This window comes from Falco peregrinus, unplaced genomic scaffold (genome assembly GCF_023634155.1).
Source record: "Falco peregrinus isolate bFalPer1 unplaced genomic scaffold, bFalPer1.pri scaffold_35, whole genome shotgun sequence".
Lineage (NCBI taxonomy): Eukaryota > Metazoa > Chordata > Aves > Falconiformes > Falconidae > Falco > Falco peregrinus.
In genome coordinates this window covers 1475640-1490829 of record NW_026599603.1, presented here as the reverse complement: position 1 = coordinate 1490829, position 15190 = coordinate 1475640, and the positions used below count along the sequence as shown (strand labels likewise).

At 51.6% G+C, this 15190-nt stretch overlaps 1 protein-coding gene across 1 annotated transcript; it reads right to left on the bottom strand.

Moving 5' to 3' along the window:
* Positions 1 to 5311: 5311 nt before the first annotated feature.
* Positions 5312 to 13824, bottom strand: LOC106112805 (ribosome-binding protein 1-like). Its single transcript, XM_055793347.1, has 7 exons — positions 11272 to 13824; positions 10578 to 10726; positions 9071 to 9223; positions 8616 to 8734; positions 7668 to 7821; positions 7109 to 7243; positions 5312 to 6825 (listed from the first exon to the last, which is right to left on the bottom strand). The coding sequence occupies exons 1-7, from the start codon at positions 11657 to 11659 to the stop codon at positions 6787 to 6789; spliced, it is 1137 nt and encodes a 378-aa protein (XP_055649322.1). The 5' UTR covers positions 11660 to 13824; the 3' UTR covers positions 5312 to 6786.
* Positions 13825 to 15190: the final 1366 nt, after the last annotated feature.

The following is a 15190-nucleotide window of genomic DNA, read 5'->3' as shown; positions in this document are numbered from 1 at the left end:
AAGGACATAACAGAAATACAGCCCTTAGAAAGAAAACAATAGTGTCTCTTAAAACAGGAACAAGAAAAAAGTGAAAACATTACTGATGGACAAAGCGTTAGGAGGACTGCACAATGTTCGTTGTAACACCACCAGAAAAAAATCAAGTGGAACTGTGCTGGGCTACTGCTCCCTGAACAAGGGGAGGAAAGAAAAAAAAGATCCCAAACCCACAAACACAACTGGTTTCACAGGAAAGAGGAATTTTAGTGAAAGGCAATGAAGACATGTTATCGATTTCTTAATAAGTTAAGATTGATTGACTATTTGATTGATTAATTGATTTTATAAAATCATTTTATAAAATTGAAAAATAGAAGGATAAGAAATATTTTTAATGAAACTCTTAGTTGCACAGTAAAAGCTGCTATGAGATCTTCTGTACGTCTTGTACCAAGGCTAGAAGAAGGGGCTGGAACCATTGTTGAAACTTAGGTAATAACTTTAGGGTTGAAAGGTTTCTTTGTATTTAACCAGTCTTCTGTACGCAGAGGTGTACTGAAATGTCAGAATATGAGATGAACGGGAACTGGGGAGAGTCGACTGGAACAGCTTGTGGTTACCTGCCAAGAAACCGTGAACTTCAGTAAAAGGTAATTCCGGCAGGGGGAGATCGCGACCACCGACTCATACACCACCTACCCAAATTGCACCCCAGACCCATTTCTAGACCTTTCTAAGCTCTACTGCGCAGAATCGGATATAGGAGGAGAGTATGTAAATGATTTACGGGAAATGTTATGATTATGTATGAATAATTAATGAATATGTATGAATAAGTTATATCTATGGAATCTGATTTTGGGACCTGGCGTGCGTTGATCGTGAGAGGACTCGCTCACGTACCCGGCCGTCAATAAAGTGTCTGCTTATCTACATCACATTGGTGTCGATAAGTTCTTCAGTCCGAGATTTTGGTAACAGTTTTGGCGACCCAGATGGGACCTCGCTGAAGGAGACCGGCGGAGTCAGGGACCTGATCGGTTCCAGCCGGCACCGAGGATTTCTCGGGGACACCCATCGATCCCCGATCCGTAAGGCTCTTCGCGACGTTCCCTGGATTTTTGGGTAAGACACTTCTTTTTTTAATTGTAGTAAGTAAGTGCACTAGAGGAAGTGGGTAGGAGTCCCACTATAATAATTGTATGGGAAAGAGTGGGATGGAGTCCCACCAGTGGGTTGGAGCCCCACTGAGTAAGTCTGCCTGTCAGACGCGGTGAAAGAGCTGCGCAGGGTAGGACTAGGAGTCTGCCCGTAAGACATAAGCGAAAGCTATTGCAGGGTTGGACTAAAAGGATCCTTGTGGAAGTGGAAGCCTAGGCGTCTGCCCGTAAGACATAAGCGAAAGCTATTGCAGGGTTGGACAAAAGTGGAGACAAGAGAAACTATACGCTATAGTGTTCTCTAAGGTAGTGCCTCTAACAAGAAGTTAGAAGAAGTTTTTGGTGTTCTTTGTTGTTTTGTGAGTTTGTGTATTAAGAAGAAAATTAAGAGGTATAATATTGTGTTATATGTTTGTTTAAAGTAACTGTGGGAAAGTGTGAGTGTGGCTGTAAGGGTCAGAAGTATAATTGAGAACGAAAGCGAGTGGGAGTGTGGATCCGCGGATCGGAGTGACAGAGTTGAATAATTGTGTATTGTACTGTGAGTAATTACACCATGGCAACTAAGTTAACTTGGTTGTTTAAAAGTAAAAGCATGGGTAATCTTGCTGTAAATGACAAAATCCCGAAAAATTCTTTGTTGGGATGTTTATTGGCACATTGGGGAAATTTACAGGATGATCTGCAAAAGAGCCAGATGATTGAGTTTGTAATAATTTGAGTATTGTAATAACTGGTGGCCTTTGTATATATTGGATGATCAGGAAAAGTGGCCCACGAATGGGACACTGAATTGTAACACTATTTTGCAGTTAATGCTGTATTGTAAAAGAGAAGGGAAATGGAATAAAATGCCAGATGTGGATTTGTTTTTTTTACTTAAGACAAAGAAAGGATTGGCAGGATGAATGTAAGCTAACTATTGGAGATAATTTGGTAATGGCTGTAACTTCTGATAATAAGAAAGTGGAAAAAAATGTTGTTTAAATTGTGAGGTTGGGAGTGGATACAGAAGCGACATTTTTTTATTAAATACCTGTAAAGGAAAAATTGGAACAACAACAGGCCATTCCTGCAACCCCTGGATTTGAAATTTGGAAATAAGATAATTACACATGAATTTTTGTATGTACCAGTATGTCCGGTACCCTTCTTAGGAAGAGATTTGTTATCCAAATTAAATGCACAGATTGTTTTTGACGAAGGAGAACTTTTCTTGAAAATACCTGAGTCAAAAACGGGAGAAATCCTGACGATACAAGAAAAGGTAAAGGAACAAGAAATTCCACCGGAGGTGGATTTGGCAGTGATCCCTACTGTATGGGAGACAGATATTCCTCGTAAATCGAAACTAGCAGAACCAGTTAAAATAGATTTGAAGGAAGGCGCAGAACAGTGAGAATTAAACAGTATCCAATCAAACCGGAAGTGAGACAGGAATTGAAGAAATGGATTGATAAATTTTTGGAGTATAAAATTTTGGAAGAATGTGAATCTGAGTATAATACTCCTATTTTACCAGTCAGAAAACCTTCGGGTGAATATAGACTGGTACAAGACTTGAGAGCAGTAAATCAAATAGTTGAGGATATTTATCCTGTAGTAGCAAACCCTTATACACTGTTAACAGCATTGAGGGAGAATTATCAGTGGTTTACAGTGCTTGATTTAAACGATGCTTTCTTTTGTATACCTTTGGAAAAGAAAAGCAGAAAACTGTTTGCTTTCGAACGGGAAAATCCTCAAACTGGGCAAAAGATGCAGCTGACATGGACTAGATTACCCCAAGGATTTAAAAACAGTCCAACTATTTTTGGAAATCATTTAGCAAAGGAACTTGAAATCTGGAAACAGGACAAACCAAGACCTGGGCATTTACTCCTACAATATGTGGATGACATATTGATAGCTACAGAAGAAAGACCTACCTGTATACAGGTGACTATTGACCTCTTGAATTTCCTGGGACTAAATGGGTATAAGGTATCCAGGAAGAAAGCCCAGATAGCCTGCCAGACTGTGATATATCTGGGCTTTGAGATTTCAAAAGGACAACGACAATTAGGAAAAAATCGCAAAGAAGCTATTTGTGGTATACCTGAGCCGAGAAATATTCATGAACTCAGAGCATTTTGGGAATGACCGGGTGGTGTCGCCTTTGGATCATGAACTATGGGCTAATAGCTAAACCGCTGTACGAGGCCCAAAAGAACCCTCCCTTTGTATGGGGCCCACAACAACAAAAGGCTTTTGTAGAGTTGAAGCGTGCCTTAATGTCTGCACCTGCCTTGGGACTGCCGGATCTAACCAAAGATTTCCAGCTGTTTGTACATGAAAGGCAACACCTTGCACCGGGCGTGTTAACGCAGAGGATAGGAAGCTGGAAACGACCAGTCGGATATTTCTCTAAACAACTGGACACAGTGAGTAAAGGGTGGCCAAACTGCCTGCGAGCAGTGGCCGCAACAGTGATGCTCATACAAGAAGCTCGGAAATTGACTTTGGGAAGAACAATAACAGTCTATGTGCCACACATGGTGATAACTGTCCTAGAACAGAAGGGGGGACACTGGCTGTCCCCCAGCCGAATGATGAAATACCAGGTGGTATTGACTGAACAGGATGATGTGATTCTAAAGACAACTAACCTGGTAAATCCTGCAGTGTTTTTAAGTTCCATACAGGAAGAAGGACGACTGGAACATGATTGCTTGGCTACCATCGAGTATGTTTATTCCAGTCGTGAAGATCTGAAGGATGTGCCATTGGAGCGACCAGACTGGGAACTGTATACTGATGGAAGCAGCTTTATGGAACAAGGAGTCCGATACGCCGGATATGCGGTAACAACAGAGACTACAGTTATAGAAGCAGGAGCATTGGCGGGTACCACATCAGCCCAAAAGGCGGAACTCATCGCTTTAATTCGAGCCTTAGAATTAAGCAACGACAAGAGAGTAAATATCTGGACTGATTCAAAATATGCCTTTGGGGTAGTGCATGTCCATGGAGCTTTGTGGAAAGAGAGGGGGTTATTGTCCTCTCAAGGATCAAACATTAAGCATCAAACAGAGATTTTACGATTATTGCAAGCAGTTCAAAAGCCAGATCAAGTAGCAATCATGCACTGTACGGCACACCAGACTGGCAATACAAAAATAATAGCTGGGAATAATTTAGCTGATAGAACAGCAAAAAGGGTAGCAAAGAAACAAGCATTGCAAATGGCAATAATTCCTTCTAAAACAGTAACCCTTCCCAGGGAGAAACCGAGATATTCAGAGGAAGATGACAAATCGGGTCAGTTATTAAATGCTAAGAAAAACTTAGCTGGATGGTGGATAACTCCTAACGGACAGGTAGTAATTCCACCTCCTGTGATGAGAGAGATGATTCAAACGAGACATCAAGAATGTCACTGGGGAGCAGAAGCCTTAGTAACATCTTTGGGAAAGCAAGTAATATCAGTTAAGATGTTGGGAATAGCTAATACGGTAACTGCAAAGTGTGAAGTACGTTTGAAAACCAATCCAGTGATTAAGAAAAAGGTTCAAATGGGCAGACTGAAATCTGGTACAGAACCTGGAGATTATTGGCAAGTAGATTTTTCAGAGCTACCTAGACAAAATGGGTACCAGTACATCCTGGTAAGGGTTGATACTTTTACAGGATGGCCAGAAGCCCTTCCCTGTCACACCACACAAGCAAAAAGAGGTTGTGAAGTGGTTATTACAAGAAATAATTCCGAGATTTGGAGTTCCTATTGGAATTTCCTCTGACAGAGGTCCACACTTTGTTGCTGAAGTAGTCCAAAGTGTTAGCAAAGTATTGGGTATTAATTGGTATTTGCATGCGTCTTGGAGGCCACAATCTAGTGGGAAAGTGGAAAGGATGAATCAAACATTAAAACGACAAATAAGTAGAATTTGTCAAGAAACCAGTCTAAAGTGGCCTCAGGCACTTCCATTGGCATTATTATGAAACAGGGTACAGCCAAAGACACAGGAGGCATTCCTTTCTCATGAAGTAGAAGACGCAAGGATCTGTGTTCCCAGACACAGGAGAAAGCACTCTAAGCAGCTGGAGTCTGCTCTGTAATTAATTGACCACTGTTAATCGCCAGGCAGTGGGGGTGGGGGTGGGGGGTGGGCTCTCAGCTTGCCGTTCCCTCAGCCAGAATTCAGCAGGACCCCTTTTTCTTGCCTGATCAGAGACAGGTCACGCACATACCCCAGAGCCCAAGTGTGATTTGCACATCCCTTCTCCATCGTGACCCCCAAAGCTGCAGTGCTGGGGGGACAGGACACGTGTCTACCCAGTCCTGCCTGCGTGGAATCTCTGGTGTGTCTAATATAGAGGCTGAGCACACGCAGACTTCTCTGGGAACAAAAGGGAGGCGGGTCTGGCCTTCATCCCCCTTCCTGGCCTTGGTTCTTCACACCCCCCAGAGGTACCAAGTACTCTGGGGGCCTTTTCCCCCCACCAGCTCCTCAAATCCCGCTGATGTCAGCGCCGGGCTCAGCAGCTTTATTGTGAGGAGGCAGGCACCAAGCTGTGACGTGGTCTCTGCCATTTCCCAATAAACCAACTTGAAATAAAAAAAGAAAAATTATTTAAAAAGAAGAAAACTCGGGGGAAAAAGGGTGGGTTTGTGTGGAGTTTCAACAGGAAAGCCACAAGAAGGGGAGAGAGAAGGCTGAAGAGCCTGGCAGTGCCCAAGGACCACCACCACGCAGCACCCGCAGGGACAGAATTTCTGGGGTGCGCTGAGGCTTAAGAGAGCAGGAGCAGCCTGCGCTGGGCTGGCGAGGCTGTGCTGCTGCGCCCTGTCCCCACGCTCACGCTGCTCTGCCCTGTCCCCACGCTCAGCCTGACCCCGTGGCAGGGGACCTCGGGGTGCACCGCCAGTGTGAGAACACTCGTGGCTGGAAGGGAAGGCTTCTCTCCTTTGCGTATCTTGGAGAAAAAACAGAGGGGATGGCTGTTTGCAGCACAGCAAGCAAGGCGGGGGAGTAAAGGATCTGCTCCCGGCCACAGCAGGGTCCTTCTTCAGTGACCCCAAACACCTGGCTGGCTTGCAAACTTAATAAAAAATTAGTAAATAATAACCCGGAAAATGAAGCAAGAATAAGCTCTTTTCACTACATCATTGTAAATGCATCGACACCCAGAAATACACAAAAGGATACGCGCCAAGAGCCACCCATCAAAGAGAGGCTTCCTTCCATGCTGGGTCTCACTTTCACACTTCTTCCACTCCAACAAACAAAAAAACCCAAACCAAAACAAAAAAAGTAAAAAAGAAAGGAAAAAAAAAAATCACCAGTTGATGTACAAACAGAGTCTTCCCTTTTCACAGATTTGTGGGTTCTGCCTGCCCCGATGTGGTCGGTGCGGTGCCCTTGGGAACAAACGGTAGTTGTACAAAACAGTATGAAGATTTTCTTACAAACATATCCCTGCAGTGTTTACTGGTTGGGTTTTTGTGTTTGGGGGTTTTTTTTAAGTTTCAAAACTAGGTTTTAGGTCACGAATGGCTTGCAACTTTTTTCTACAGTAAATCAGGCATATATTTTTAGTTTTCGTTTTAGGAATGTGTAAGGCATTTTGGTAAGGTGACGGTAAGGTCTAGGTCACAGACTCGTCAGACTGAAGTCCCTTCCTTCAAGCTGTCCTCTTCCCCCTGGAGAAGGAAAAGAGAGGTGGGTTACTCAGCTGGCTCTCAACCTTATCCTCGTGGCAGCTCAAGCATCAAAGCGTTTCACAGATGGGCCAGGTCCTGCCTTTTGAGAAGGGAGAACCATGGCCACCATCTCCTGTGCTCCCAGAGCTTCCCAAAAGCCACCCAGATGGTTTCTGGCAGCAAGTGCCACCTTGTCTCCGGTTTTCAACCACTGCCTGACACGCGCTTCCCCCTGCCCTCCACCAGCACCAAGGGGAGGGATGGCTGCGGCCACCACAAGTACCGTTTCCTGAAGCTGTTCTTTACACTTCTTCAGTCTCCCTTTGGCCAGTTGGTCCTGGGTAACCTTCAGTCGCTCCTGTAGTTCGCTTGCTGCCTGGCCCCGGTTCTTTCTTTTTTTTTTTTTTCCTAGTTTTTCCTACATGGGAGTCAAAAGAAGGCATCTGCCTGAGTCTCCCTTGGCCGTCTGGCGACACTCCCCCCTCCAAAACATCTCGGGTCACCTCAGGTCTCCACTGAGCTGCCTCGGCGGCCACAAGCCAGCGATGCGCCACTGCTCCAGCGGCGTGCTCAGAGGCTCTACCTGGGAGGTGTCCTTTAAACACCCCTAAACCCCCAAATCCAGCCACACCCCGGTGACAATAACAAAGCCACAAGCTCTACCTCCTGCACCAAGGGCTTCAGAGTCGAGAGGGAGCACCCACGTCCTCGTGAGCACCCGCTGGCAGGGGCCACTGGGTTTCCTCTCTCACCTGAGGCTACCACCCAGCACGGTGCACCACCTAGGCTTCCCCCCCCACCCTCACACCCGGCGGGAGCAGGTTTGCAGGCGCTTGCCTGACCTGCAGCTGCTCCATCTGCCTCTCCAAGGCCGCCACTTTCATCTCCCAGCTCTTCCTCAGCTGCTCCTCTTGCCGCAGCACCTCTGACTTCTCAGACAGCTCGTTCATCAGCTTGCCGCACCACTCCTGTAACCTGGCCACCTCAGCGTTTTGCCTGCACCAACAGAAGCAGCGTTATTCCAGCCCGCAGGCCAGTCAAGCATCCCTGGCGTTACCCAGGGGGAACACATCCTCCTGTGGGCCTGGTAACAGGGCTTGAAACATCTCAACGGTTGTGTTGGCCTGTTTCTCGGACACGCCTGGTCCTTCAGGGATGGGGTGGAAGGAGCTGACACATCAATTTCAAAAGCTCCGTTTCCATCACAGGAGACATTTCTTTCTCATGAAGTAGAAGACGCAAGGATCTGTGTTCCCAGACACAGGAGAAAGCACTCTAAGCAGCTGGCGTCTGCTCTGTAATTAACTGACCACTGTTAATCACCAGCCATTTCAGACTTTCTACAAAAAGGAGCGCCAAATTCTTCTCCCTAGCTCCTGGTTGTTCTGTATGCACCAGGCAGGTCTCGGTTCTCTGCAGCACCGCTCCCATCAAAGAGCCAGCGACATTTCTTCTGAAGTTGGTGAGCACAAGCTCTCCGAAGTGTGGAGAAATGCTGCAGTGCCTTCTGGTCCCCTCTGCCCCCTCCGCTAGCATCAGCACAGGTGACTCCAAAGCAGAGAGGGCTTCCCCTGCCCTTCCACTTGGGAAAAGCATCCTTGTTTCCCCTGCCAGGCCCACAGAAGCCATTTGGCAATCTCTTCCTCACTCCCTCCTCTACCTCCAGCTAGCTGGGGCGTCTGTAGAAGCACCCTCCAGAAAGGGGGTGGCCAATCATGATGGACAGCCCCCCCCAGGGCTTGCCAGAGGGCGGCCCCAGGCTCTGCCCCCACCCCCACCCCTAGTCTTACTTGCTCTCCATCTGACTTCTGATCTGGCAGAAGGCATCGCTCAGGATGGAGTTCTCCTGCTGCAGGCGAGCCAGCTGCGTGTCGGGGCCATTCTCCAGCTGCTCCTGCAGGGTGCGGATCTAGGGAGAGACCAACAGGGGTTGATGCCGCTGCTGCCAGCCCCTCGGCTCTCCCCTGAGGAGCCCACTCCATGGGCAAGAGGGACGGGCAAGGAAGCCACAGCGAGGTGTCTGCTGCTGCTGACAGCCCCTGCGGCTGCTGCATCCCGTGAGGATGCTCCCACATCCCTCTTCTAGCGTGAGCACCACGGCTCAGGAGCACTGCGGGGCTCTCGCCCCTCCCCGAGGCTCTGGCCCCCTCGCCCACCTCGGTCTTCTCCAAAAGACCAGGCAGCTGCCACCGAGGGCCAGCCGGCAGCCAGCGGAGGAAGCTGCAGAGCACCGCGTGGGGCTCACCTTGCCCTGCAGCTGCTGCGTTTCGCTGACATGGTCCTGGTAGCTGGCCTGCACGCGTGCCTGCACCGCTGCCATCTCCTGCTCGCGGGCCAGCAGCTGCTCCTTCAGCTTGCCCTCCACGGCCGTCGCCTTGGCCCGCTCGGCCGCCAGCTCCTTCGAGGAGAGAAGCCACCCGGTCAGTTTCAGCGCAGGAACCTCCCTGCTTTAAGGGGACTCGAAACAAGTGGCCTCCTGGCTCAGAAGACTTTAAGAAGTGTAACCCTTTCGGCGCTGCCCCCAGGCCCAGCTACACCCTTCCGCACTTCCATTTCCTCCTGCATTAAGCTTTGGGCTCAGTGGCCACTGGATGCCACTGTTGTTCCACACTGGGCCAGCTAAGAGACAGGAGTGACAGCCTGGAATTTTATTCCCCTCCCCGGCCCCAGGATCAATATCATCACATCAAGTTCGGGGCAAAGCAGGAAAACAAAAAAAAGAAAACACCCCCACAAACCAAACACACCCCCCCTCCGCCCCCTGCCAAGGCAGGGGTGCTCTCTTGGCCGGCTGGGTGATGCCGTGCCGCTGCCCGGGGCTGCCTGCACAGGCCGGGGCTTAGCACAGCACTCAGTGCACAGGGTGGCTTCGCCCTCTCCTCTCCTGCCTGCAGGCAGATGGACCTGCTGCAGCAGGGTCCTGGCGGCTGCGGGGCAGGAGGTGCTGAGCACGACGCACCGGGGGTCCCTTCTGACTTCAACACCCAACGAGAGGTGGAGGCAAGGGGCTGAGCCAGGCAAGGGGGCTGTAAAGAGCACCAGGCTCCTTAAAAAGGGACTGATCAACACCTTCTCAGCTCAGGGGCTCTGCCAAGAGATGAGAAGGGCTTTACTGTCCTCCGGAAAGCAGCAGAAAGCTGCAGTCTCTTACGGGCACGGCTTTAGCCCCCTCCAGCTGCGGCTGCCCAACAGGGCACGTGCCTCCCCGGGCTGGATCAGGCCCAGGAGAGGAGCTCAGGTGGGCATCTCCTCCCCTTCTGGGGGAGAAAACAGCAAATGGATGAAGGGCCCAGAGAACCCCTGGGCTTCACCTCCAAGGGCGGGTAAGACGCGGGGAGAGGGAGGCACACGGCGAGCCGTGAGGCGCAGAGCCCGTGCCAGGGGTGCCGGGAGGGCTGCGTGGCACTTACCTGGCTCCTCCACCTTGTTTCTGGCAGCGGCTGCAGCCTCCTGCTTGGTGGCGAGCTGCTTCTCCTTCTCCTCCAGCTGGCGTTTCAGGACAGTGACAGGGTCACCCTTCTGCTTGGCCTGCCGGCGCAGGGTGGCACATCAGCGGGGACCACCACCTCCGCATCCAACCCCTCCACCCCACACGCACAGGGTCCTGCCCTCTGCCCCAGGGAAAATTCAGCTCCTGTCTCTAAGGCTGCCCCTCGGGGGACAGCCTGCCCGAAAACGGGCTGCCTTCACCCCTCCGCACCCCCGGAGGCTTGGCCCAGCCCTGGTGGACGCGACGCTGCTGGCAGCCCTACCGCGTGCCAGGTGTCCTGGACGATGCCCGCTTTCTCCGTCAGGATCTCGATGAGCCGCTGGGCCTCCCCCTCGCCGAACACCGTGCTGCTGACCGTGGACACGAGCGTCTTGTAGGGCAGGTGGAGGGGCCCATCCGAGTCCGCAGGTGCTGGGGAGGAGAGAGGAGGGGTTGGGAGCGCTCGAGCCAACGGCAGGGCTGAGTAGCATCGCCTCAGTTGACTTCAACCCCATAACTGCCGTTTCACGCCAGCAACCGCCCAGATGTCCACAGCCAAGTTTGATACCTCTCTAACTGAAAGCAATGTGACGAGCGCTGGGGACGGCGCTCACCACAGACAAGCGTTCCCTGAGCCAGCTGCCACCTCTGCCTGGCTCTGCTACTGCTCCTGCCGCCCTGCCACCGCCCTCCATCACACTGATCGATTCCAGACGGAGCTGGGCACGCTTTGCTAAAGCCAGGGAGCAGAGACGTGGTGGGCATCAGAAGCTGGACTCCATTGTGACACAGCCTCGCTGGGGGACTGTCGCTCCACGCAGCGGTGCCAGTGATGCAGAGCAGCAAGGTCGTCTCCTGCCTTTCACCAGGCAGGTTCGTTCCAGCTCTTTGCTAAGGGAACGAGATGACTCCAGCCCTTCTCCGATCCCTCTGCCGGCTTACCCGACGGGGATATATGCAGAGGAACTTGGCCTTACCTGGCTCGCTCTTCTTCTTGGATGCAGCCACCTTCTTGACAGGTCCATTATGCTTCTGCTCCTCATGGGCTGGAAGAACATTGCTTTTCTTTATGGTGACAGAGCTGACCACTGGAGCACTTTGGTGCGCCTCTGGGACCTGTCCATTAGGTTTCTCTTGATTTTTCTTTCCTTTTCCTTTTTTCTCAACAGCTTCCTCTTTCTTCTTTTTCTCTTTTTCCTTCTGCTGAGTCTTCTTAAGCCCTTTGCCTTGCTTGGCCAAGGCTTCCTCAGAAGGACGGAGGACCTTCTCCATGAAGGTGAACACCAGGAAGATCCCGATGGCTGATACCACCATCAGACCTCCAAAGAGCACGACATTCGGCATCTGAGGGTCACAGACATCCATCCTGCCTTATTCTTCTGTGCCTGCAAGACACCACAACAACAGTTAGTGGGGAAAACAAAGAGGCGCAACAGCCTCTCTGTGAGCAGCGAGTTTCCCATGTCCATCTGTGTTGTGTGGGCAACCTGCTGACACCCCCCGCCCCCTCCCAGGTTTGCGCTCCTCCGCTGCGCTGCCTGCGCACGGTGCTCCAGCCACACCGCAGGGGCTGCTTGCGCTGGCTGCAGCAAGCTCCAGAAGAACCAAAGAGGGGGAAGAAAAAACCAGGGATGCAATCAGAGACAGCCACGAGCAAAGTGCCCATGCCATGTCCAATGGGACGCTTTTGCACGACCCTGGGCAATCCCTGCAGCCCTGCGGCAGTAAGAGAGCCCGTTTCCAGACTGCCTGGTGCAGTTTGGCCAAGACCTGGGCTCTCCCTGGGCCACCTGGCCTTATCTCTGCGCCCAGGCGCAGGTGGAAGTGCATCCAGGGTCTCAGCTCTGGAATAGAACACCCCCCTGGAAGGGGAAAGCATGCACGGGAGAGCTTTCCCCAGCTTTGCAGCAGCCCTGGCCGCCTCCCTTTGCCAGCCGCACCCTGCGGCACTGCTGGCCTCTGCCCAGCCTGGCAGGGAGGACACGCAGTGACCACATCCCACTGGGTCGCTGCTCCCAGCCTCCAGTGACGAGAACCACCCCAGCAATGATGCTACAGACGCCACACAGAGAACCAAGACGCTACCATCTCCTTGCAACGCAAACACCAGGAAAAGGCCTAAGTTCAAGCCAAAAAAAAGCAAAAGCATGGTCATTAACCATCTCATCTCCCCAGCAGATGCCCACAGGAAGAAACGAAACTTGCAAAGGGAGCACTGGATGTGGTGCTTCTCTTTCCACCTCTGCTGTTAACTGGCGGGCATCCGTTCCCACCCTCCTCTCCACGCTCAGGTTCTCCACCCATAACACACGGAGCCGCAAGGGAGACTGTACTGCCTGGTCTGAGACCTGGCAGGCAGGGTGCAGCCCCGCGCGGAGGAAGATGCTGCTGCCTCCACTCTTCTTAATCGCTAACCGAACCCCGTCCCGAGTCTGGAAGCCAGGCTCTTCCCCGCTGTCCCACTCGTGCGTTTCCCCCATGGGCACCACCTCCACGTGGCTCACAACCCCCCCGATGCTGCAGTCAGGCAGTTCATCTGCGCAGGGGCACTCCCCAGGAGGTGCCAGGCTGCGCTTTCTCGCTTTCTCGTGATCAGCGCATCAAGCCCTCAGCTATCAGAAGTTCCCATCCCCGCCCTTAACTGTCAACATCATTGAATTTCCTCTTTAAGAGGTTGTGGGCTGGGGACGGAGGGAGTGGCTGGAAAGGGAGGAGGCAAAAATAAGAATAAAACTAAGGAGATCAGCATCTTTTCAAAACCTCAGTGCTCACAGGGAGAGACCTCAGAGCCTTTCCCTTTCTCACAGCCGACAGCGGCGAACTCACTCCCAGCCGAATCCGCACTGGTGCAGCGAGGGGGTGACAGGGCAATGAAAACGTCGCCTCCAACCCCCAGGGGGGTTGTTGAGGGCTGTTTCAACCAGCAGCCCAGCTCTCCCTGCCCGCCTCGCCAAGCATCCCAGACAAAGCAGCAGAGAGCCGGCAGGCGGGCAGGCTGCCAACGCCAGCTGGAACCAGCCTCCCCCCGGCAGGACCAACTTTCTACACCAGGGCACCGCGCGAGATCCCAGCTGATACTACAGGCATCGCTATCCCGGCCCGTCCCAGTCGTTTGGGATTTCAGCGGCCTCAGCCGGCTCCATCCCAGCACAGCTGGTGCCAGCCCCCTCCCTCCTGACAACGCAGCATCACTTTGGGATGGTCCCCATCGGGACAGAGGGATTATTCCTAACCTGCAGGGTGAAAAGGGATGGATTTCCTCTTCCTGGCAGGAAACAGAAACGAGGGTCCAGAGAACATGTACCCACGTCCTTCTGCTGGCTTTAGGGCCAGACCAATGTGCCCCGGAGCTGACCGGGGCGGAGCTGAGCGCCCTGCATTCCTCACCTGGCAACCCCAACAATGCGCTGGTACCAACAGAGCTGCTGACCTCACAGTGCCACCGCGTCAGACTTAGATCAAAATTCGCCACTCCAGCTTAGGGCAAGGGCATCACTGACTGCTGGCAAATGCTCTCCAGCCCCGTCAGCTGCTCCCGCCACCTCCCAGAGCAGCTGGATGCTGGATTGGCCTTTGGGTTTTGGTTGTGGATGGCTGGGTTTTTTGAGGTACTAGTGAGAGATGAGAACTTCACAAGTGAAATGCCCTGTGATGCAGCTCAAGTGAGCTCTGGCTAAAACTTACACCGTCTGACTGAATTTTAGAGGCACTAGAACTGTGCGCAGGACAAGAGCAGGTTTTGCAGTGTCTGTGACACCACAGCTGTGCCATGCAGAGCAGCACATCTGCACCATACAGGCTAGAAACCATTAGCTTCCTTCTAGAGCTGCTGCTGTGGCAGAGGACGTTCAAGCCTGTGTCTGTTGAAAGACACGATCTCAAACACCCTGTGCAACAGTAGGAATTAACAATGCGCTTGATCTAGAGATGTGGTTGTCATTACTCATTTCAAAAGGCATTGCATCTCCACGTGGAGAAGCAAAGCTCTGTTCAGCCTGTCAGACACCGTTAACCAAGGAGTAAACATCTTGCTGCAGCATTCAGAGATTTCATGCTCAGTCGGCCTGGCTTGTAGCCAGAGAGCGCCGACCCCCTTCAGTTCCTCCTGCTGCACTGGGCCAAAATCTTGCAGCCTGCAAGACAGACAGGATTGTTGTGCAGCAGTGCCAGCCTTCACACGACAGCTGGCCAGTGGACTGCAACTAGCCAGGGAGGCTGTGCTGCACAGGTGGAAGTTAAAAAAAAAAAAAAGAAAGAAAGAAATCCTGAAGAAATTCAGCTTTTCTCCACATCAGACGGCTTGGGTTGGGCTCCCTGATCTCCAAAGAAAGAATCCATTGTTGATTCCTTGGAGCAGCAAAGCCTTTCTGGTCTCTACAGCCCAGATGCTCACTCTGATTCTTTCACCCACCTCTCCAGAGCCAGCGGGAGCCGAGTCAGCCATTGGAGCCTGCCTGCGTGTAGCTTCCTCACCCGCCATACCCAGGGTAGCCCTAGAAAGGAGAGGTGCGCTCCTGAGAGAGCCTGCAGCGAAAAGGGGAACAGTCTGAGCACGGATGTAGTGAAAACGTTCTCCCCGGTATTTCTGCATTGCTATTTGGCATGTAGCCAGATGTCTGCTCTGACACACGTCAGAGAAAACCATCCAAATGCCTAAGCTAAGGCAGGGCTTACCTGCTTGGTGACCCGATTGCCTCTTCTAATGTTACTACCAAGTACATTTGATTGATTACTAGCATGCTGGAATACCTTCATTAGTATGGATGGAAACGGAGCTTTTGAAATTGATGTATCGGCTCCTTCCACCCCATCCCTGAAGGACCAGGCGTGTCCGAGAAACAGGCCAACACAACCGCTGAGATGTTTCAAGCCCTGTTACCAGGCCCACCAGGAGGA

What these genes read in the sequence shown, in the direction of transcription:
- LOC106112805 (XM_055793347.1), bottom strand. Translation starts at nt 11,659, where the DNA reads ATGGATGTCTGTGACCCTCAGATGCCGAATGTCGTGCTCTTTGGAGGT. An exon ending in TCCAGGACACCTGGCACGCG is followed by an intron (nt 9,224 to 10,577) that starts GTAGGGCTGCCA and finishes CTCTCCTCGAAG; the next exon opens with GAGCTGGCGGCCGAGCGGGC. An exon ending in AAGAACAGCTTCAGGAAACG is followed by an intron (nt 6,826 to 7,108) that starts GTACTTGTGGTG and finishes TTCCTTCTCCAG; the next exon opens with GGGGAAGAGGACAGCTTGAA.